General features: G+C 40.5%; 1 protein-coding gene across 1 annotated transcript in view; it reads left to right on the top strand.

The window, feature by feature from the left end:
• The window catches only part of SLC35F1 (solute carrier family 35 member F1), a 402,967-nt gene that overhangs the window by 303,226 nt on the left and 75,207 nt on the right, over window positions 1-24,534 (top strand). The window contains exon 3 of the mRNA XM_061132019.1: window positions 15,501-15,628. Coding sequence (XP_060988002.1) covers window positions 15,501-15,628 — 128 coding nt within the window. The remainder of the gene's footprint in view (window positions 1-15,500; window positions 15,629-24,534) is intronic.

Below are 24,534 nucleotides of genomic sequence, written 5' to 3'. Positions count from 1 at the left end.
CAATTTGTATGGAAATACAAAAAACCTCAAATAGCCAAAGCAATCTTGAGAAAGAAGAAGGGAACTGGAGGAATCAACCTGCCTGACTTCAGGCTCTACTACAAAGCCACAGTCATCAAGACAGTATGGTACTGGCACAAAGACAGAAATATAGATCAGTGGAACAAAATAGAAAACCCAGAGATAAATCCACGTACCTATGGACACCTTATCTTCGACAAAGGAGGCAAGAATATACAATGGCAAAAAGACAACGTCTTTAACAAGTGGTGCTGGGAAAACTGGTCATCCATTTGTAAAAGAATGAAACTAGAACACTTTCTAACACCATACACAAAAATAAACTGAAAATGGATTAAAGATCTAAATATAAGACCAGAAACTATAAAACTCCTAGAGGAGAACATAGGCAAAACACTCTCTGACATAAATCACAGCAAAATTTCAAATTTTATAAAGAGTGAAGTGGTTTTATATGTGAACTTTAGTTTAATCCCAAAATAGCAGCTATCCAGGATTCCCATAGAACTTGAATGTAATAATGTGTAAGTCCCACTCTCATGCCTATCCTCATTCACATAGACTGCTCTTAAATTGAGTTAGATTCCAAAGTGATAAAAATTGAATGTTTATCTAACTGGCCTGAGGACCCAGTGATTTCAAAGACCCAATGTTGATGACTACAAAGAAAGGCCAAAACAATCGTGAAAAGAGTTCTCTGTAGTAGCTTCTTCATTACATAACTTGATTAATGAGTCAAGAATTTATAAAAAATCATTACCTCAATTCCACTTCCTCATATATATCCAAAAGAATAAAAGCAGGGACTTAAGCATATACTTGTAACCAATGTTCACAGCAGCATTATTCACAATAACCAAAAGGTGGACCCAACCCAAGGGTCCACTGACAAATGAATGGATAAAGTGTGGAACATACACATAATGAAATATTACTCAGCCTTCAAAAGAAATGGAGTTCAGGTACTTTCTATTAATACAACAGGAACAAACCTTGAAAATGTTATGCTGAATGAAATAAGACACAAAAGAACAAATAATGTATGATTCTATTTATATGAGGAACCTAAGTAGTCAAATCCATAAAGACAGGAAATAGAACAGTGATTACCAGTGGCCAGCAGAAGAGGGAAATGGGAATCACTATTAAAAAGGGGTAGAGCTTCAGAATGGGTTGATGAAAAAGTTCTGGAGGTGAGTGGTGGTGATAGGTACACAACAGTGTGAATGTACTTAATGCCACTGAACTGTACACTTATAACAGTTAAAATGGTCAATTTTATGTATACTTTACCACACGGAGGAAAAAAAAGAAATGATCACTGAAAAAGAATCATCTCATCCTAACTCAGCGTTTGAAATATTCCTTGCTGAACCTGTGCCTGTCTGCTTTTTCCACTCCTGACCTCAGGTGCAAAAGTATAGCAGTGACATCACAGTGGGCCTTAATTTAAACTCTGGTAGGATACTGCAAGGTCAGTGTAATAACTTCCTCTCTTGGAAATTTTTCTTTCTGTTGCTTTCCTGAAGCATTATTTATTTATCTGTTTACTTGCTAAGGTCAGCTTCATGCTTGGAGCAGCACGGAGATGACAAGAGAAAAGCCTAGTTTTTCCTGCCCTGGCTGGAGCTGGTAGGACAGATGGCAGGGTACAGACAGCAGGTCCACAGACTGGACAGATGGCCCAAGTTTTATTCTCAAGTAGAATGCTAGTCTTGGGATTTGGGTGCAGTTATATCAGTCAACTGGTGGGTCTAAGTTTCCATTACCAAGGAAGAAATGAGAGTGGCAGGGGTCTCTCAGAAAAATGATTAAGTAAGGAAAATGGAGGAAGGGTGCTTACTGACCTGGTGCACTCAGATGACCAGTGGGAAGAAACACTCTAAATGCTCTTTGACACTGTGCCTGTTCATGGTCAGGTTTCCTCCAGAGAGGTTAGCTGTGTTAGCATCTTCATGTCTCAGCCCAGTGAATACCCACAACCTTCAGGCAGCCTTCAGACAACCTCTGTAACCTTCACAAAAGATGTCTCTGTTTCAGTTGAAGTCAGATCTAAAAATAGACTGGGTTTGGTGGGTGTGGAGGATGATGACGCCACATTTGGTCTTGAATATGATCCAAGATTTGAAAAGTGAAGAAAGCAAGGTTGATAGGACTACTTGAGTGAATAGGGGCTACTTGAGTGAATTATCTTCCAGATTTACACTAGGGATGCTAATTTTAGCCTAAGCTTCCTACTTCTGATCCAGACTGGTTGAAAATCTGAGTTTTCTTTTATTCACTTTTAAGCTCTTACTATTTCTCAGTATCCTAGGAAGTCCCAATGGAACACTGTTTTAAAAGCTATTGCATAGCCTGTGATTTCTGGAACACATTCATAGACACTATTCTTTATACTCACAGAGGTTTACATTCATTGGATGGACACATATCCAAGAACAGAAACAGTTTTCAAGCAAAACAATTAGTAAGGGGTCATTAGGGTTTGTATTTGTTGTGGACTTTTGTAAAAAATATTATATGGTAAAGTAGACCTATTCCTCAGAAGTATACATGTCTATGAATTTTAACATAGATTATTAGGTTTTATCCACATTGGCAGTGCATACAAACTGAGTCACTAGTGCCATAGTTGACACACAATAAATAAATGAATACATTTGTGGAAAGTTAAAATCATCCTAAAATGTAATAGAAGATAATCAAGATAGAGGTTTTAGGTCCTATGGAATAGCTCTAGAATATATATATTTCAGGATTGGTTTGTAATAGAAAGTTAATAAATATTTGTCAAGCAGACAATAATGTATGTAGCAGGGGGAAAAAAAAAGTATAAAATGGAGGCTTTGCTTTCCCTAAGTTTAATACTATCTTAGGACAGGGAAAATACACACTTGCAAAATTTAAAAATATGAGAAATGATATAAGTTCCCAAATCAATAGAACTATGCCTAAGGCCCGTAAGAATTCAGAGGAAAAGTCAATGTGGGTGAAATTAGGGCTGTTTCTCTTAGAAGATAAGGTTTAGGACAAAGCTCCATTTATCCATTAATAGCCCCTCCATTCCCCTGGGGTCGATAGATTTAGAACAGACATCAGAGAGCCACCCTGTCAGTTGGTTCTCGTCACCAGCTGACCAGGTAGTCGGCCCAGGAGATTAAATGCCTCAGGGAAGAATAGGTCAGTTTATGTATTAGTTTAGATCAAGATTGCCAACATATAATGGAATCAGTGACAAGCAGCACTGAAGTCTCTGGGAAGCATTTTAAAATGCAGATTCCTGGGCTCTACCCAGACCTGCTGAGTGAGAATTACTGAGGTAGAGCCCAGAAACTGGCAATTTTAAAAGCTCCCTAAGTGATTCTACTGTGCCCTCAAGGTTAGGAGCCAGACTAGAAAAGCTGGTGGGAGGGATGTAGTGGGTAGAGATGGTAAAAATCCAATTTCATCAAGAAGTAAACATTTATATAATCTTAGAAACAACTGAGGGCTTCCCCGGTAGCTCAGCGGTAAAGAATGTGCCTGCAATGCAGGAGGCGGAGGTTTGATCTTTAGGTCAGGAAGATCCCCTGGAGGAGGGCATGGCAATACATTTCAGTATTCATGCCTGGAGAATCCCATGGACTGAGGAACCTGGTAGGCTACAGTCCATAGGGTCACAAAGCGTCAGACATGACTAAAGCGATGACTTAGCATGCACGCAGAAACAACTGAATCACTGGCTATCCCTTTGTTTTTTGGGGTCCAAATATTTTAGCCTTGTCAAATGGCTTATTCCAGACCCATGTCTGTGGTTAAGGATGGTGACATGGTCTGGAGCCTCCCTGCACTATGACCTGAAATAACTGATTGATATCTGTGGCTCTGAATGTGTTTGCCAAACGACACAGGAGGCTTTGCTTGGTATGGACATTAGATTATTTTTTGCCATTGTTTCCTCTCCTGGTTCTTGTTAGTCACGATGCCATCTCTTAGAATTGTGTCTGATGTTACTGAACTCAGGGGCCTCCACTTTTACAGCATCTATCCGCCTGAACACAGCGCCCCCGACCCTGAGAGGCGTGGCTTCTCCATCAGTAACTCGACAAAGCTTCAGTGGTTGGTACAGATGCTACATTGCACCAACAAAAGATTCCCTAGGAGGGTTTTTGGGGTCCAAACCAAGACAGACTTTGTCTGTGAAGGAAGCAACAAGGCCAGGGAACATCTTGGCCACGAGCACAAGGGCGTCGCTGCCACAAACACAGAATGCAGGGAAATGAACAAGCTTAGCACTGGAGAAGGAAATGGCAACCCATTCCAGTGTTCTTGCCTGGAGAATCCCAGGGACAGGGGAGCCTGGTGGGCTGCCGTCTATGGGGTCGCACAGAGTCGGCCACGACTGAAGCGACTTAGCAGCGGCAGCACCTAGCTATTAAGTGTTTGTCAGAACCTCAGCTGGGCGAGTCACCAAGTGTTCTTCCTGACCTCCCAGACTGAATTCCAACTTCTGCATTCTCTGACTGTCAAAGAGGATAATACCACTTGCAACTCAAAGACGCTGTAAGGGGAATATGACTGCACCGGTAACATGCTTTAAAGGACTGCAGGCACACAGACACCGTTGATAATCAGACATTCAGCCAGTGCTACTCTACCAGCTAAACTCTTCACAGTGGAACTTCTCTTTATAACTTTCTTATTATGAAAATTTTCAAACGTATAGGAAAGTAGTATAGAATAATGAACACCTATGAGCTAGTATATCAGATTCAACGAATTTCAACTCATAGTCAGGCTTATTTTATCCCTAACTCCTGCCACTTCCCACTTCCTGTATGATTTTAAATTAAATCTCAGATATTATATCAGTTCATCTCTAACTATTTCACTATGTGTTTACAAAAGATAAAGCTTACAAATAACATAAGCATGATATCATGATCATATTTAAAATTAACAGTAATTCAGAATATCCTGTCAGTGTTCACATTTCTAATGGTCTAATAGATATACAATTTGTTTGCATCAGGATGCAAATAAGGTCTGCAAATTGCATGTGATTGATATTTTTCTTGAGTTCTTTTAACCTACAGACTTCATTTTAATTACAATTTATTTGTTTGAGAATCATGTGGCCCACACAATCACTGCTTCGCAGACTGTGATGCATACAAATTGCCTGGGCAATTGATCAAATGCTGATTTTGAGTCTCAGGTTGGCCTGAGAGTCTGCATTTGTGACAAGTTCTCAGTTGCTGCTGTCCCTGCCATCCTCCAGGCCAAACTGAGTAAACTCTCCGACAGTATATGCCACAGTGTCAGTTCAGTTCAGTTTGCTCAGTCGTGTCCGACTCTTTGCGACCCCATGGACTGCAGCACCCTAGACCTCCCTGTCCATCACCAAGTCCCAGAGTTTACTCAACTCATGTCCATTGAGTTGGTGATGCCATCCAACCATCTCATCCTCTGTCGTCCCCTTCTCCTCCCACCTTCAATATGGACTTTTGCTAATTGAATGTTTCTAGAGCAATTCAACACATATGTGTGTAACTTTTTGTTTTGTTTTGGGGTATAGCCGATTGACAATGTTGTGACAGTTTCAGATGAACAGTGAAGGGATTCAGCTAACATATACATGTATCCAAACTCCCTTCCCATCCAGGCTGCCACATAACACTGAGCAGAGTTCCATGTGCTACACAGTAGGTCCTTGTTGGTTATCCATTTTAAATATAGCAGTGTCAACACATACTTTTGTGACCTCTATATTTGAGAAATTGGTAATAGTTAAGTCCTGAGACTCGATCAGGTTTGGTTTCTTTTTCTTTTTTTTTTTTTTTTTCCATAGGTAGTATTTTGTTCCTCTATCTGGAAGTACATGAAACGTTCATTGCCTCTTTCTTTAAAATGCCAGTAGCTTAACCTTCAAGGCATATATCCATTAGTTCATTAAAGAGTACAAAAATAATGGTATTCTAATTCTCTTATTTCCTCTTCATTAGCTAGAGTAATACCATAAAGAACAATCTCCCTTCATCTATTAAATATTAGCTACCTAGTGGCATTTTTCATATAAGAATCCTTGAGCAGAAAACTTGATTCTTTTCCTTTACCAATCTTCAAAATAATGAGTTGGTTTACTACTATCTTCCAATAGTGACCAGTTAGTTTTTTAAATTTGTTTGGTTGTGATTCTTGTTATTGCTGTTGCTTTTGGATTCTTTATGAACTCATAGATTTAAATGTATCTGATGCATTTCAATCCATTTCCGTTATTTTTATATGAAAGACACTTCAAGTTGGCCTCTGAGTCCCTCTGACACAACTCAAGTAGTTTTTTACTGCTTCCTTGCTCTTATGTATAAGGAAATGTTCCAGGTTTGACTTGTATTACATTTCCTGACCCAGATCTGCAATCATCATTTCTTCAAGATTATTATTTCTTTTGGTGGAAACTTTTAAGATGATAATCTGGGTGCTATGGTGCTCATTTCCATTAGGTTAGTAGAGTGGAAATTCTTTAATTCCATGAACATATTCTTCAATATTTCAGATGGAAATATATTTCAAAACATATGTATGTGTATTCTATGTATTTTTAAAGTATACTTTGCATACCATTATTGCATTGCTTGGAAGACGCTGCCTGTTTCTACTGAACTTAATTTCAGAAACATTATATAAATAAAAGACATTTCTGATTTTTTGCATTAAACATACCTTGTAAACAAAAAGCATCTTTCTTAGAATAGTGAATGCTTTGCAGTAAAAATCAGGACAGACCTTGGACAAATTGTTTAAACTCCTTCAAAACCCGATTTCATGATCTGAAATCATAAGGCTTCTTCATAGGGCTGTTAATAGCAAAACTGTCATTCACAAGTATTTACTGGAAGCCAGAAACATTACATACATTTTCTCATTTAATTGGTACAACAACACTTTAAACTAAGTAGTGTTCTTCCCCTTTTGTAAATGAGTAAACTTTCTCAAGGTTAAGTGACAGAGTCAGTACTTTAACACAGGTCTCTCTGATGCCACGCTTTTAACCTACAATAGAGCGTGGCAGTTAAATGAGAGAGTAAGTATATGGTGCCTCTGGCCTTGTCCTGACAAATGGTGTTCAATGAAAAATAAATGTCAGATAGCAGAAGTGGCTTTGGTAGATCTGTGCTTGACATTTGGGATGGGAGATGGGAGCACAGACAGGAAAGGGGAGGCCGCCAGCTTTCTGCTTAGCCAGGCTTCTGGCCCACTGATGCTCCTCTTGCTAATTTCCCATGTTGGGTCTAACCTGTGTCCATCATGACAGATGCTCTCATGTCAGAGCTCAAGGTCAGCTCTCGAGAGTTCAGCTTGGCACCTTCTGTCACGCTGTCTTTTGAATATGCTCAGCAAGTGGCAGGAGTCCGGAGGCAAGGCTGCTCTGGCCTCCCCGCCTCACATCGTGTGTCATTAGCCACTGCACAGCTCTTTGTTCAAAACAAAATTCACAGAGCTGACAGATTCATCTGCTAATGTCGGGAGGCATCAGAGCCAATTACTGGAAACCTTCAGAAGGCAAATAGGGTCACTTTTCACAAAATGGGATGAAGAAAAGGAAAATAGTCTTGTCATTAAAAAGGACAAATACATTTTCCTCTCTGCGGACTCGCCACAGGAAAATAGATTTATATTTGTCCATCATTTCATTATGACTGCTTTAAATAATTTCAAATCAAAGCATCCCCTCCCTCCCCTCCCCCCACACACATACAGCCAACCTATCATTAACCATTTTGAGCTGATGAACAGTATTTCCCATTGTAAGTGATATCTTTATAATGATGGAAAATGTAGTTTAAAAGCGCAAAGTTGTAATACTCTTTCAAGGCCACAACTAATCACATACATTGTTTAAAATCACCTGGAAAGACACTCGTTTTAATTTGAATTCAGACCTGAAGGGTTCTGGGTTCTGGTTTTGTTGAGATGTGCCAAATACTGTACTCAAGTTCTTGAGCAAATGAGGGACAATTTTAGCTGTGTTTGAGAAAAACCGAGTGCAAAGTTTTAGGGGCACGGCCTCAGCACCATGCTTACCTCACACCAGTGTGAGAGTTTAGTCCAAACGAGAAAGTTTAGAGTCCACACAAGAACACCCTCACTCCTGAGGCCAATTGCAAGTTCACAGATGGAACTGTGGTCCCCCAAAGCACTGCCAGTTTCAGAAATTTACTAAGCCTCGCAGAACTCCCTGAAAGCTATTACATTCATGGTTATAGTTATGACAGGAAAAGGATACACTTTAGAATCAACCAAGGGACAGAGTCCTAAAGAAGTACCAAGTCCAGGGCTTCCATGGTCTTCTGCCAATGGAGACGAGCCATGTTCCTTTCCCAGCACCAGTGTGTGACAATATGGACAAAATATCACCAATCATGGAAACTCACTGGAACCTCTGTTTGGGTTTTAATTGGAGCTCTATTATGTAGGCATGATTGACTGCCCATTTGGCAGAGTCTCTAGCCCACTAGATCTGAGTCTGTAGTCACTAGGCGTGACCCAAAGCCTTCTATGTCCCTACTATGGGACAATAGTGTTTGTATTTGATCATACAACAACTGAACATCTTTAATATTTTCAGGTTCCTCTTCCAGTGATCAATAGTGACAGTGTCTAGCCATGCAAGTGGTTGTATTCTTTACAGTGTGTTCTAAGAATATTAAATGGATGCTCTAAATGTATATCTAGTTTTTCAATTCTGAATGGACTTTGGGGGAGTTGTTTGGATCTCACACATTATTTTCCTTAAGAGGTAGAGAAACTTGTAATACCTAGCTTTTAGTCAACAGAGTTTAATAGTCAGTGTGCAGCTTTCATGTATGTGGTTTTAGATGTCCCGAACTTTCAGAAAAGCTCTTTGTTTATCCATTTGCTATAATTGCCTTTATGGTAAAATCTAAGTAGACTTACTATCAATATAAGGCACACTCATACTGCCTTTTATTATTATGAAGAAGAAAATATTAGTAATTATGTTTTTTTCTCCTATGATATATCAAGAACACAGGAATGTTTTCTGTTTCAAAGGATGTAGGGTATATGTATGCCACATATAATTGTGTGTCTTAGCTTCATAAAAGATGACAGCTTCAAAAAAACAGAAAAAAAGGTTGCTAAGATTGAAGAGCTCTGTTTCATGTTTAAAAGGGTAATATACATAGAAAGATACATGTTGAGAAGTTGAGATTTTCATATCACCATGTGTACATGTTTTTGCATCAGAAAGGTTTGTGTTTGTAATTAGAGTTAGACTACTTTGTTTTACTCATCGATGCAAAAAGGTAACTTTGAAAAAAATAAACTTACTGTTCACAAACCTATCCTGTATACAATCATTTTTACACACATGTGACTTTTAAAGTCACGGCCACCAGAACCTTATGTGATTATGATTCATTTTTAGTTGCTTTTAGATATTTTTCCAAACCTTTGTTAGGCATTTCTGAGAAAACAGCCAGATGATTGAGTCGATTTTAAGGGTGTTATTCAGATATCTTACCTTGATAACAAGGTCTTACATTGAGTAATAATTTGTCTAAATCACTCTGCTAGGCATAGTTGAGGATATGTGAAAAAGAGAAATAAGTGCTGAGAGGGGAGCAGAGAACCTGGGGAAGCTTCACATGGGAGGGAGCGTTTAGCCTGGGATGTTCAGACTCAGTGGGAGCTTGGGTGATAGGGATGTGGAAAGAGTTAAGTGGGAACTGAGGCCGTGTCTCTTCTCCTCTCGGCTTTCTTTGAGTCCTTTAGTGTGGCTTCCTCTTCTATGTTTTGCTTGTCATGGGCAGACAATGTGGTCACCTTGGAACACCTTGGAAACACCTCTTGAGAGACCCCCTACCCTGGAAAGGTGCACTAGCATCGTAGAAAACAAAGTCAGGTCTAGTTCAAGGAAAGGGTATGTTCACATGGCCTCCATTCCCAGATCAAGGTGTGAGATCCAGAGGGCCATGACGAGGATCTGGCCCAGAGGAGAGGCATCAAGGTCAAGGACGTAGCCCTCAGCCTGCCTCTAGTCTGGACAAACAAGCATCATATGCTGGCTGCAGTGTGATCCATCACAATCACAAGAGTAAGAGACAGAAGATGTGCGGCCAAAGCCCTAATGAGACATGAAGAGAGTTCACTTTCCTGGGCTTCCTCCATGCAGTCTCCATCACACGTGCTGAGCACGTGTGCAGTGTGTGACTGGTCAAGGATTCAGGGATTCCAGGACCCCACTACTTGCTACCTCATCTTGTGCACATACCTGGATTTAGATGTTAGCTTAAATATGATACTCATACTGCTTTTAATCTACAATGCCCTATTAAATTTTTGTGACAGTCCCCATTTTACAATAGAGGAATTAAAGCTCAGAGCCATTAACCAACTTATACTACTGATGAACATCAGAGGCCAAACCAAGGTCTGTTTGCTATTAAGCTAAAACAGTAAAGGATGGCCTTCTATGCTCTTCTTAATCTCACTGTCTGACTCTAAGAGTAAAAATGGATAAAACAATGCAAAACAAAATTAAATGTTCATTATTTGTCTTTTTTATAGTCCATCCCTACCCTCCGATTCACAATAGAAAGTGCAATTGGTTACAGTTCTTTTTGTGAACTATTTCCATTTCCTTATTATTAGCACATTTATTTGGTTCACCTTTCTGATAAAGGAGAATGGTTTTGAATTCTACATCCTAATGCTAAATTTCAGCTTTTAAAGGTGAGTAATTGAAACTTCCATCGTCAGTCATTCCTTTTTTCAAATTCGCTGATGTATATTTAACCTCGTCCCTTGGAGTTCTGCTAAAGGAAGATGGCATTATGGCCTCAAGCCGTGAGCCGAGGAGGGGTTCATTCAGGCAGGGGTCTCTTCCCCTGTGCGGGGCGTCACTCTCGCTGTGGACCCTCTGTGCAGCGAGTGCTGAGTTCTGTTCTTGCAGAAAAACACCATGCAGGATCACACCACCCATGAAAGCCCTTAATGAAAATGCAGCCCCGAGAATAATGAAGCTTCTTGTTCCCTTTGCTGAATTCACCTCGGATGCTGTCTCGCAATCCTTTTATTCTCTGCTCAGACCACCACTGGGGGTGAGCAAGAGTCCTATGAATCAAGGCCCTTCTGTTTTCCAGTCGCTGCCGTGAACGTGGCAGTTGTTTGCACAGGGGTTTCCTCTTGCTTCATTCAGCATTTATTAACCACCGCCTCGCTCGCCCTACTCCATGTGAGACCGTTGTTATTATGCCCGAGGCTTCAACTAGCAGGACAGCATCTAACAGTAATTTTTACCGTTAGACTTTGTTAAGTCATAAATTTGATTTAAAGCCTTATTTTACATTTCACAAGGGAAAGTCTGTCGTGCATTTAGACAGGGAAGCATCAACGTTTTGGTACTGAGCTGATGGTGATGGGACACATGCGCATCCCGAAGCAGCTTCAGGAGTGGACACAGGGCTGGGCCGCTGGGCACTGGCAACGCCAGGGAGCGCCATGCACGTTGGCTTCAAGGTGACGGGCGCTCCTCTGGAGTTGGCTGCGGGTCACCCTGCAGGGGGGTTTGGACAAACAGGTCATGATAGCTCCTTTAATGAGAAATGAATGACTCCTGGGGACAGTGCCATAATGACAAACCAGTGAGGCAAAATTGTGCAGGGCCAGTGAGTGTGAAACCTAATGCCAGATTGTCCTGAGTTCAAATTCTGGCTCATCTGTGTGAACTTTCCGGCAAGTGACTTAACTCCTCCAGGTCCCAGATTTGTCATCTGTAAATAAAGTTAATAGAAATACCTAGCATACAGGGTTTTTATAAGGATTAAGTAAATTAATATTTGTAAAGCACATAGACACTGCCTGATACATAGTCTCATATAAGTATTTGTTATAAAAATGAAAAAAAAAAACACATTGATCATTCTGTTGATGCTTAGTGAAGTAAGGTATGACTCACATGACCAAAACTGTTTAATAATTTATCTGTCTATTCTCAAGTATTGCCATAATTATTGTTGCCAGAATGCTGCATCACTTAATTAAGAGGGCACCTTTATGTTTTACACATTTGTGAATACTTGCATACTCCACATTTCTTTAAAAAGAGAATGAAAACAAAATTAAACTCTAAGCCGATTATAGACATACAAAGGTACAGGGATGTTCTTTAGAGAAAAATTGGAAGCAACTTAGGTGTCTATCAGTGGGAGGCTGGATAAATTGTGGCATATTCATAAAACATATCTATTATTATTTCATATGATTTATGTCATATATATGATCATATATATTATATATGATATTATATATGATTATGTATATATATTTGAAAGATGTTACATTTATTCTCTACATAAAAGATAGGAATATATTTCTAGAAAAATGTTGAGTTTAAAGAACCCTAGAAGGATGACATGTACAGTACATACAGTAAACTTTCACTTAAATACACAAACATATGTAGGGCTTTCCCGGCAGCTCAGTGGTAAAGAATCTGCCTGCAAGTGCAGGAGACACAGGCTGGATCCCTGGTCCAGGAAGAGCCCACACGCGGCGGAGCAACTCAGCCTGTGCGCCACAGCTGTTGAGCCTGTTCTCTAAAGCCCGGGAGCTGCAACTGGAGAAACCACCACAATGAGAAGCCTGCGCACCACAAGTGAAGAGAAGCACCTGCTCGCTGCAGCGAGGGGAAAGTCCGAGCAGCAACGAAGACCCAGCACAGCCAAAAATAAATACATAAAATTATTTGAGAAATACATGCACGTGTAGAAAATGTATAACAGAAACGTGAAGGGTATGCAACAATATCAAGATGGAAATTTAAGAAAGGAGGGAAGGGAATGGAATCTGGCAGGAGCAGAAAGGGGACTTCAGTTTCATCATTTCAGCATTTCCTTTCTCAAAAAAAAAAAAAATTCTGAAACAAACATAGCAACATTTAACACGGATTAAATCAGGTTGAAGATTACCTTATCATATTATTCTCTGTGCTTTTTATTTGTATTCAAACATATTGATAATAATAACAGAACCCATTTAAATGCCAAATTATACTTCTAAAGTTCCCACCCGTAGATTGTATTACTCTTCCTAGTTAATTTTTTTAAATTCTTTTTTTCTTCAAAATGTTAACATACTACCAGTTGTGCAAGTGTTTTTATGGATGCCCCCATTTCGTGAGGTTTAGAAAGCACTTTGGCACAAAGGCTCTTAAGAATATGTCTTCATTATTCTAGAAAGAGTTTTAATGACCTATCATTCATCAGTGTTAATGACAGTCATGTAGATAAATCCCTAAGCAGTCCTTTTAAGGGTTGCATTTTTTGCTCAGCCAAAAATAAAAAGTGCTTTCTTGACTTCCTGGATAATTTTGCTAAGCAAGCATGTTGTACACGCTCAGGTGCTCAAATGAAACAATTGGGAGCATTTGTTTAGTGTTTTGCTTGCAAACTTCTTCAACAGAACAGCAAGAAACGAATCATCCCTTTGAATCTTTATCACTTTGAATATGTATTGATTGGTGAAACAAGCAGCACCGTGACCTAGATTTTCAATGTCACATATTGAAATGTGTCTGGTGTGCTCTGAGTTTAGCAATTCTCTGTTCATCGTATAAATTAACTGGGACAATGACTTGTGACCTTAGAATTGCAGCTTTGTGGCTCAATATGCCATTGACCTTTTTATGTCCTATCTATGGAGTATTAATGTGTAAAATGGTCACCAAATTAATTTATGTCAGCTGTTGTCTACATTCTTTTTTTTTTTTTTCTGTTGTCTACATTCTAACTAGAAAACAATTTTCATTTGTCTGGAGCATGAAAGTTTATAGAATACATATTTTAAAAATTAAAAATGTCAATTTCAATGTTATTTAACATTGCAGAGATTATGGAACATGAAATGTGTTCATAGACACTGTATTATTTATTGACTACTGACCATGCATGGTTGGGTCTTAGAGTGGTGACCGAGACAGTGCCACTGTCTTCAAATTATTAATAATCTAATGAGTAACAGAGTCAAGAAAACAGACTATTATAATACAGGAAGATAATACTGTATCTGTGGCATAAGAAAGACTGTTAAAGGAACCCATAGCAAGGAAACCCAACTGAGCCTTGGAAAATCAAAGTGAGAGATCCAGGAAGGCTTCCTGGTGGTAGAGTCTAGGCTGCTTCTTCATTTGAAGGCTGGCATAAGAATAGTCCATGTAGGGGAGTTCACACTTGGAAAAGCAAGAGAAAGCATGTTGTTGTTGTTGAGTAGCTAAGTCATGTCCAACTCTTTCGCTACCTCATGGACTGTAGCCCACCAGGCTCCTCTGTCGCAGGCTAGGTAAGAATACAGGAGCAGGTTGCCATTTCCTTCTGCAGGGCATGTTCCCAATCCAGGGATTGAACCTGCGTCTCCTGCATTGCCAGGCGGACTTTTTATCACTAAGCCACCAAAGAAGTCAAAGAGAAAGCATACTGTGGGCCAGATATTCAGATTGTTTCTTTGGCATCAAGAATCAGCATTCACTCAGGGTTTTTGCGTATTCCACAAAACGCAAATATTCTTCTAAGAATACCTCACAAGTTGGCCCCAGAAAGCTATAATTATTAATAACATGTTGCCCTACTTTGAGAAAAGTAATGTTTCAGGCCTGAAACATGTAAGAATAAGGATGATGAACTAAGCAGCTCAGAGACTGTTTTGATGCCACCAGCTTAAGCAAGATGTGAAGGTTGCAGTTGCCGGCAGCATTGAAGCCAAGGCCCATGGCACTCTTCTTCATCCATGAGAGACCCCAGCTTCCTCTGTCTTCCCATCACCCACACACCACCTGAGTGTAAGGTTCAGAGCTGAGCAAGCCCTCCTCGTCGTGTCCTGGAGCCTGACTGTAGGTCTGCAGCAGAGCGCAGGCTTTTCTCCACTTGACCACCTCTTTCTGTTTTTGTCTAGTTTACCACAATCCAGACATTTCGTATGATTTAGGTTTCATGTGTTTATGCAGCCTTTCTGAATACTTTCCCTTTTACTTGACCTAATTTTTTCTCAAATGTTCATGAGAAATTTTTTTTCAAATGTTCATGAGAAAATTAGTTCACATCATGAACTAAAAACTGTCTTGTTCTGGGATAGGAGCTAATTTGAAGGGCTGAAATCTACCATAAAGTCTAGTAAACTAAGTAAAAACGTCAGTCTTTGACACGCTCATGTATTTGTTTAATTAAACGTTTGATAAGGTATGGTAAAAAAATATATATATAATACTATAATGCTTTTTTTGTTGCTTAGTTGCTAAGTCACGTCCGACTCTTTGTGACCCCATGGACTGCAGCATGCCAGGCTTCCCTGTCCTTCAGCGTCTCCCAGAGTTTGCTCAAACTCACGTCCATTGAGTTGGTGATACCATCCAACCATCCTCTAAATAGAGTTTCTTAGTGTGTTCAGAACTTAATCCATTTCTTTTTAACTTTGTAATGCAGGAGAAGAAAACCTCCTGGCAATTTTACGACGAAGATGGTGGAAATACATGATCCTGGGACTGATAGACTTGGAAGCAAACTATCTGGTGGTCAAGGCTTACCAGTACACGACTCTGACCAGTATCCAGGTACCAAGGCTCTTTTTTCTTCTTATCTTCCGTATCATCTTATAGATGTAGTTTGCTTTCAGTTTAGTCACTTGGGAATCTGAATACTAGTCTGTAGATTTTGCAATGAGAGGCAAATCAGATGTATAAAAATTAACTTAAACTTTATTTCTGTATTCTTTTAATTTTTCTTAATTCACATGTAATTGGACATCTCTTTCTTCTTTGATTTTAGTATACCACAAGAACCATTGTCACCCATTAAGGGAGAGGTGAGGTAGATGGGTGCTGGGAAAACAGCCACAGTGCTCCAAACCCAGCCTAGTTTCCACCCACTACCAGAAGCCCCACGATGACAACACACCCCTCTGTCTCTCTCTCATATGCTCCCAGCACTTCGTTTTAAAGCTCTGTCTTCATAGTCTGTCTTACCTAAGAATGCTGTTTGACTATTTCCACTTATTCCACCAAACTGTGAGCTCTTTCACAGCAAGAAGGATATCTTCTTCACCTTTGAATCTCTAGTACCTCATAGGAAACCCAGGACATAATAGACACTCAAAAATATTTAAAGAACTTAATTAAATTGCATTGATTTCCAGAAATTCCCAGCCATTCTCTACCCACATGTGGAGGCTCCTGGAATGTCTATACCGATATATATGGTGGGAGAAGAAAGAGGAACACTGGCTTCATGGTGGAACTGGGCCCATTAGTACAGAATCGAAACTTATAAATTGGCTTGGAGAGCATGAAAAGGAAACTTCTCCCTTTGGAAATCCAGTTGACCTTTGTTTTCTTTTGTTAAGCATTGAAAAGTCACAACCAATTACTGGTTGCTTAAGTTCTGTGGGGATTTATACAAATTTTTTTTTCAGTTTCCTTTTGTGAACAGTGACAAGGTTTTTAACAATTTTCCCCTTGTCCTCAAGTGTTTTGTTCAACCCATGTTATGCACAACCACTGATCCATCCAACACCTCTCTCAAATTAACTGTCTCACACCCCATTGAATGCTGCAGTCTATAAAAAGTTAATTTTAACTCTGTAGAAAGGCAGAAAAACAATAATGCTACCGATTTTTTCTTCATTATAACTTACTGAGCAAGGGATGGGGGAAGTAAAAAAGCAAGTTGAATCTAACAATTTTAGAACCTTTTTGCTTCCTACAAAAAAAAAAACTATTAAATAATAATAAATGGTCAAAAGAAAAGGCATTTGCTCTTGGAACCATGTTGGTACCATTGTTTTGTATTTCAAAAGCTTAGGGGCAGGAAACCTGAGGAATATGATTGGAGAATAATTATTCCAGTTTGATTCATTCGGTCACTTCAAAAATAAGTACTGAATACTTCTCTGTTCAAGTCAGTGTATTAGGGAGGGAACACTTGTGAGCAAAAGAACAGAATAGATACTTTCTGTATTCTCATGGAGCTTCCAGGAAATGGGAAAGGCAGCTTTTGGTCAAATAACCAAGTGAATGGATATCTTGTCTCAGCAGTTAAGAATCCACCTGCCAAGCAGGAGACATGGGTTCAGTCCCTGGGTTAGGAAGATCCCCTGGAGAAGGAAATGGCAACCCATTCCAGTATTCTTTCCTGGAAAATCCCATGGACAGAGGAGCCTGGTGGGCTACAGTCCACGGGGTCACAAAAGAGTTTGACACGACTGAGCGACTACACAGCAACAATATCATTATAGTCTGGGATAAAGGTTTTTTTTTTTTTTCATGTAGTACCATGTTTATTGAAAATAATCATCTATAAGTGGAGCTACACAGGTCAAGCTCTTATTATTCAAAAGTCAAATATATATGCTATAAAATATAGATATGATATATATCTTTATCTGTGAAGTATTACGAAAATCAAGGTAATATACACATTACCTGGGATAAAGGTTTTAAAAGAAAGCAACACAGTTCTACAAGGACATTTGTCGGAATGACCTGACCTAAACTGGAAAATTGGGGAGGTTTTTCCTAAGGGATTGCTGATGGAGTGAGATTTGTGAGGGAAGTAGAAGATTAGTTGGGAAAGAAAGAGATTGAAGCAAAGAAGACAGCATGCCCAAGGCTCTGTGGTGGGGAGCACCATGGTGAGGATGAGGTTGTGAGCAAGGGCTTGTGGCTGGGCGAGGAGAGTGAAGAAAAGAGTGGTAAACAAAATGGGCTGGGGAGGGAGGCGGGGGCCAGCTTCCAAAGTCTTGACAGCCAGCACAAAGGTTTGAGTCTATAAGCTAAGTGCCGTGGGAAGCCACATTTGAGTTTTAAAGGCAGTCAGGCTGTGGTGCAGAGAACAGATTGAAGCAATGGGTACTCACAAGGGAATAAAGGAAGACAGAACTAGAAAGTTAACTTGGGGTCATACAAGAGGAGGTCTTTAATGCCAGGATGAAGAGTCTGGCTTAATTTTGTAAGTAAGAGACCCATGAACTTTTCTGAGGAAAGAGATGATAGAATGTGACCCCACCACCCTTTTTATAGGCACTTCTGCTTGTACAAGACAGTCCTCATTACTAGCGGGCAGAACACCAAATACATTTGTTTTCTGACTCTCTTAGGAACAGTGATGAAGAGCGTCTCCATGCTTCATCCTCCTGCCCTTTCAGTTCATCCACCAAATTTAGGATTAAATGTCACAAGCAATTGATACATGAAACATGAGAGGCAAATACATACTTCTGAAATGATTATAAACTCACAGGGAACTGCAAAACTACATAGGATTCTTTGAACTGTTCACACAGCTTTTCCTCAACGGTGACATTTTGTATGACTTTCATATAATGTCAAAACCAGGATATTGACGTTGGCACAATATTGTTAACTAGACTACAAACCTGATTCAGCTTTCATCTCTTTTCCTTCACTCTTGTGTGTGTGTGTTAGTCACTCCGTCGTGTCCAACTCTTTGTGACTCCGTGGACTGTAGCCTAGCAGGCTCCTCTGTAGCTGTGCCCAGTTTGATCCACGTGTAGATTTATGTAACCACTATCACAGTCAGGATGCAGAACTGTTCCGTTACCACAAAGGGTCCCTCATGCAACCCCTGTGAAGTGACACCCATTCCACCAGCCTCATCCCTATCCCTAGAGACCACTACTCTATTCTCTACCTATATGATTTTGTGAACTGGAGAATATGCATAGAATGGAATTATATGGTATTTAACCTTTTTGTTGTTGTTGTTGTTGAATTGCTAAGTCATGCCCAACTCTTTGTGACCCTAATGGACCATAGCACACCAGGCTCCCCTGTCCTTTACTATCTCCCGGAGTTTGCTCAGATTCACGTCCAATAAGTCAGTGATGCTATCTAACAACTTTATCCTCTGTTGCCTGCTTCTCCTCCTGCCCTCAATTTTTCCCAGCATCAGCGTCTTTTTCAGTGAGTCAGCTCTTTGTATCAGGTGGTCAAAGTATTGGAGCTTCAGCTTCAGCATCAGTCTTTCCTTTCAAATGAATGTTCAGGGTTGATTTCCTTTAGAATTGACTGGTTTACTCTCCTTGCAGCCTGAGGGACTCTTAAGAGTTTTCTCCAGCACCACAATTAGAAAGCATCAGTTCTTCAGTATTCAGCCTTCTTTATGATCCAACTCTCACATCCCTACACGACTACTGGGAAAAACCATAGTTTTGACTATATAGACCTTTGTCGGCAAAGTGATCTCTTTACTTTTTAGTATACTGTCTAGCTTTGTCATAACTTTCCTTCAGAGGGGCAAGATTTTTTCATTCATGGGTTCAGTTACCATCTGCAATGATTTTGGAGCCCAAGAAAATAAAATCTATCACTGCTTCCACTTTTCCTCCTTTATTTGCCATGAAGTGATGGAACTGTATGCCGTGATTCTAGTTTTTGAACCTTTAGAGATTGGCATTCTTCACTAATCTTAATGCCCTGTTGTTGTTCAGTCACACATTGTGTCTGACTCTTTGCGACCCCATGGACTGCAGCATGCCAGGCTTTTCTTTCCCTCACCATCTCCCAGAGTTTGCCCAAGTTAGCGTCCATTGAATCAATGATGCCATCCAACCACCTCATCTTCTGTCGCACTCTCCTTCTTCTGCCTTCAGTCTTTCCCAGCATCAGGGTTGTTTTTTTTCCCAATGAGTCAGTTTTTCGCATCAGGTGGTCAAAGTACAGAAGCTTCAGCTTCAGCATCAGTCCTTCCAATGACTATCAGGGTTGGTTTCCTTTAGGATTGACTGGTTTGATCTCCTTGCTGTCCAAGGGACTCTCAAGAGTCTTCTCCAGCACTACAGTTTGAAACCATCAATTCTTTGGCACTCTGCCTTCTTTATGGTCCAACAATCTATAATGCCCTTAAGTCCATCAAAATTATTGCATATATCCATAGTTTGAGTAGTATTCCATGTTGTAAATATACCAGAGTTTGTTTAACCATCACCTGTTGAAGGAATTTTAAGTTGTTCCAACTTTGGGATTTTACATTTAAAGCTAGTAAGACATTCATATGCAGGTTTTATATTAACGTAAGATCTCATTTCTCTGGGATAAGTGCTCAAAAGTGCAATTTCTGGATCATGTGGGAAATGACTATTTGGTTTTAGAAACAGTTAAACAACTGTCCAGAGTGGCTGCACCCTTTCACACTCACACCAGCAGTGTATCAGAGGTCCAATTCTCCCTGCCCTCACTAGCATTTAATATTATCATTATTTTTTATTTTAGTCATTCCAAGAGATATGCAGTGATACGTCATTGTGCTTTTAATTTTCAGTTCCCTAATGGCTGTGGTTTATGGGGTCGCAAAGAGTTGGACATGACTGAGCAACTGAACTGAACTGAACTAAATGGCTAATAATGTCAAACATTTTTTGGGGAAAAAAATTTTATCTTTGCCTTTATAGTAAGAAGATAAAGAAAGCTAACAATGGCAAGAGATAACATTTATTCGGGAAAAAAGGTGATGAAAGATGGACATTGAAGTGAAGAAATCGAGCTGTTTTCTTTATTAGAAAGTCAAACGAGAAATGGTAACACCATCATATTGGATTTATAAGGGTTTTAGCCTAAAGACAGATTTGTGGATTTGTATCTCTTGACTTGTAGAGAATGAATAGATTGTGTCTGTGACTTTGAGACAGATTAGCAATGACATTTGGATAAATTCTAAAAGCTGTGCTATTTTTATAACTGTGCTATATGAACCATTTCAGTAGAAATACCAGCTTTACACTTCTCACCCAGAGATGATTCATCTTTCTTCAGCCATGTAGTACTAAAATGCAAACAGATGAAACTAGTGTATCTGTGAAATAAGAAAAAAGAAGGTCTCTTCAAACATGATAGTTTGGTAATTAAAATTAACTCACATGGGAAACAATCTCCATTTCTCTTGCTAACCGTGCTGAGGAGGCTGCATCTCCGACACAACCGTTCCTTCACACAGTGCATGTGTCCAAGCTCTTCCCATTTTTAAGCAGTTTTCCAGGAGCAAAGAACAAGAAGGAAACCCTTCTAGTCCTGATTATTTTCCTTCTGCCCCAGTCCTCTCCTTGGGTGTGTGAGCAGAGGTTAATACAGAACGAAACCAGCTTCTCCAGTGTGCAGTGCGATACACCGGTCACTGTGCACTGACCCTGGGACTCCTTGTGCAAGGCACACACATGCAGCCTACATGTGTTGCATCCACAGCATACAGCACCATACTCATGCAACAGTTTTTTACTAAAGCAATGGCTTTTTGTAACTCTCAGTTCTTTCTAGGTCCACTCTTCGTGAATTTTCACTAGGACTGGAATTAAGTTGTATATGATAGAGAGGCTGGGTAGTTTGTACCATCTTATGTCTCTCTGGAGTCTAATGTTTAAGCCAAATGAATAGATTTGGCATACAGATTCCTTTATTGATTAAAAAAGTGCCAACACAGTGGCTAGATGCTGGGGACGCAGACACTGATCAGACCTGAGCTGTACCATGGGGTGATAGACAGCTATGTTAGCAATTAGAATACAGTGTGGCAGTATGGTAGGAAAAATACGCCTTCAGCTCAGTGCAGACACAGGAGAGAGGTACTTGTCACCCCTGAGATTTATATAATGGTGGTCTTATAGTCAAGAAGTTGTGACACATGAAAGTCACAAAGTAGACTTTTTATTTGTAGCCAACCTGAATTTCTACCTCCTTGGATGAGCAGAGAGAAAGCATGCCTGTGCACATTAGAAACATGTCCCGTGGGCTTGAGTTTACGATTATGAGCTCAGCTTTTAAGACTGTATTTCCTTCTTTATCCTCACTGTTTCTACCTGCCCCTGATGCAGGAGTATGGCAGTTTAATGACTATTCAAGAGCTATTTTAAAGTGCATTTAAAGGCAAAGCATTCAAAAGCAACATTCTTACCCCCAAAGGGAACATGATACTCTGACTCTCAGATTTCTTAGACCTGGACTTCCTATTCTCATGATTGTGAAAATAACTTATATATGTAGCAGTCTAAATCTTAACAGTTGATTGGTTGTGGCACAGTTTTTGATCCTCCTTTTGTCCTAATGTCGGGGAGAGCCCCTTGTACATTATTGAAGGACATGCCAAAACTACCTTCAGTCTTTCTTTAGTTCCACATGATGCCCATCCCTAAACCTGTCTTTAAATGTGTTCTTTCAAACTACCTTCTAACGAAGGGAGCTTTCATACTCTACCTCCACTGACCCTGGTCGGTGTGGTCCCCCAGGACCATCAGGCTGGTCCCCCGATGCCATCAGGTAATTCCATTGGCAAGTAAGGAGAGCATCTCTCTCCCTTCCTCCCACTTCATGCCACAACAGCCAGGCTCACAGTAAAACATGCATTTGATCCTGTTTTGACTCTACTTCTTCATCTTCATCGTCCTTATTGTAACTGTCACTTTCTACTTTATCTGGTAGTTGTTCACATATTATATTTCCTTTCTCTTTTAAGTCTGTAAAGTCCTTGAGGTGAGACCTGTGTGCCTGATACACAATAAGTGCTGAAAACAATGTCTGGTGTATTGAATAAATGTGGAAACAGTTCATCTTTGTCTTCTTCACAAGATCATGTACATATAGATGTCAAAAATACATGAAATATTTGAAAAAAGGGTTGAAGAATGAAAGGATTAATTTCTAAAGACCAGCTTTTGGGCCAGGCTACACAAGTCACCCTTAATAGTTTTATTGTCAGGAAGTGCATTTATTCATATAAAACCCAAGTATGGAACTCCAAAACACCTTTTAAGTATTCTACTATGCCCTGGGAATGTAACGATGATGACGAAACTGTCCTAGCTCTCATGAAGTTCAAATGTTGTGGGTATAGATTCATTCATGCTCTGCTTAGATGTTCAAAGTAATTGTGCGTGCATGTGTGCACGTGTGCTTTTAGCTTCAGCCACGTCTGACTCTTTGTGACCCTATGGACTGTAGCCTGCCAGGCTCTTCTGTCCATGGGATTCTCCAGGCAAGCATACTGGAGTGGGTTGCCATGCGTTGTTCCTCCAGGGGATCTTCCGGACCCAGGAATCAAACTCATGTCTCTTATATCTCCTGCATTGGCAGGTGAGTTCTCTAATCTTCATAGTGAACCTTCTCAAAGTATCCTCGAGGTAGCTAAATAGCAGTGGATGGAGGGAAAATTCTGGTTAGATGTAAAACTTGCCAATTTCTTCCAGTTGAAAAACTTGGTCTGGATATTTTAATTGCTTTCAGACAAACACTCAGGCTCTTGGAATTCCTCTCTCCCTTATGCATTTCTGAGAAGGCACATGGGTCTCTAGGGTGACCTTCGGCCTCTCGTTGGTACTTTAGCTGCGGCCCACCCTTGGGCAGTTGGCTGGTTGTTGAGTGTGCACTTGCTGGGTTGGATGTGGATCTGTGGCTCAGTTCTGTGCCTGGCCTTCTGCTGGCCTCTGTTGCTCTCTCCCCCATTCTTGAGCCTCTCCTGATTCTCTTTGATGCTGTGCACCCCCAGGTATCTGGCTGTGAATGTGTCTGGTCTCCAGCCATGGTGGTTCCTGCCACATAGAACCCCCTGTTCCACCCCAGGTCAGCCAGCCTGCACCTCTTTGCAGAGCACTCTGACCTCTGGCAAAACAGGGTTGAGAATGGTGTTGGGGAGCCAGAGTTTTCTACCGATGCCGTTCCACCTCTGCTTATTCTCGATGTGGCCTCTTCAAGTTGGTGTGGTGCTGCCCTAAAGGAAACTCATGCTTTGCTTTCATTTCCTTTCGAACTGTCTAGCATTGTTTCTCCCCCCCAGGACTTCTGTTTGGAGAGGGGCCCTCTGGGCACAGATGATTCAGCACCCATTTCTCCTTGGTCAATTTCTTTTCCTCTGGCCATGCCCACAGGTGGGAGGGACAAGTGCTCCCTCCCTCATTCGCTCTAGCATGGACTTCCTCATCTCACACCCTCCTTTTGAGACACCTGCCCTCCTGGCTCAGCCCTAAGAGAGGAAACGGCAACCTTCCACATTCTAGAGAAAACTCTAGGGGAGTTGGATTCTTGATAGGTTGGAGGGAGATTATAGAATTTTGAACCCCTTCTCCTTCCACACACCTGACTCTCCAGACCCTTCCTTGCTAAAGGCATCAGGAGAATTTGTTTTGTGTTTAAAAGCTTGTCAGTGACCTCCTACATGCTGTGTGCTCAGTCATATCAGACTCTTTGCAACTCCATGGACTGTAGCCTGCCAGGCTCCTCTGCCCATGGGATTGTCCAGGTAAGAATACTGGAGTGGCAAGTAAAATAAATAAATTAACTTACAAAAAAAAAGAATACTGGAGTGGGTAGCCATTCCCTACTCCAAGGGATCATTTGATCCCAACCCAGGGATCAAACCCGCGTCTCTTGCATCTCCTGCATTGGCAGGTGGGTTCTTTACCGCTGAGCCACCGTTTACATCAGTGATCTATCTCTCTGCTCTATAATCACCTGCTCTTGAG

Source organism: Dama dama, chromosome 28 (genome assembly GCF_033118175.1).
Source record: "Dama dama isolate Ldn47 chromosome 28, ASM3311817v1, whole genome shotgun sequence".
Classification (NCBI taxonomy): Eukaryota; Metazoa; Chordata; class Mammalia; order Artiodactyla; family Cervidae; genus Dama; species Dama dama.
The sequence above is the reverse complement of the archived record's forward strand: the minus strand, read 5'-3'. Positions and strand labels throughout refer to the sequence as shown.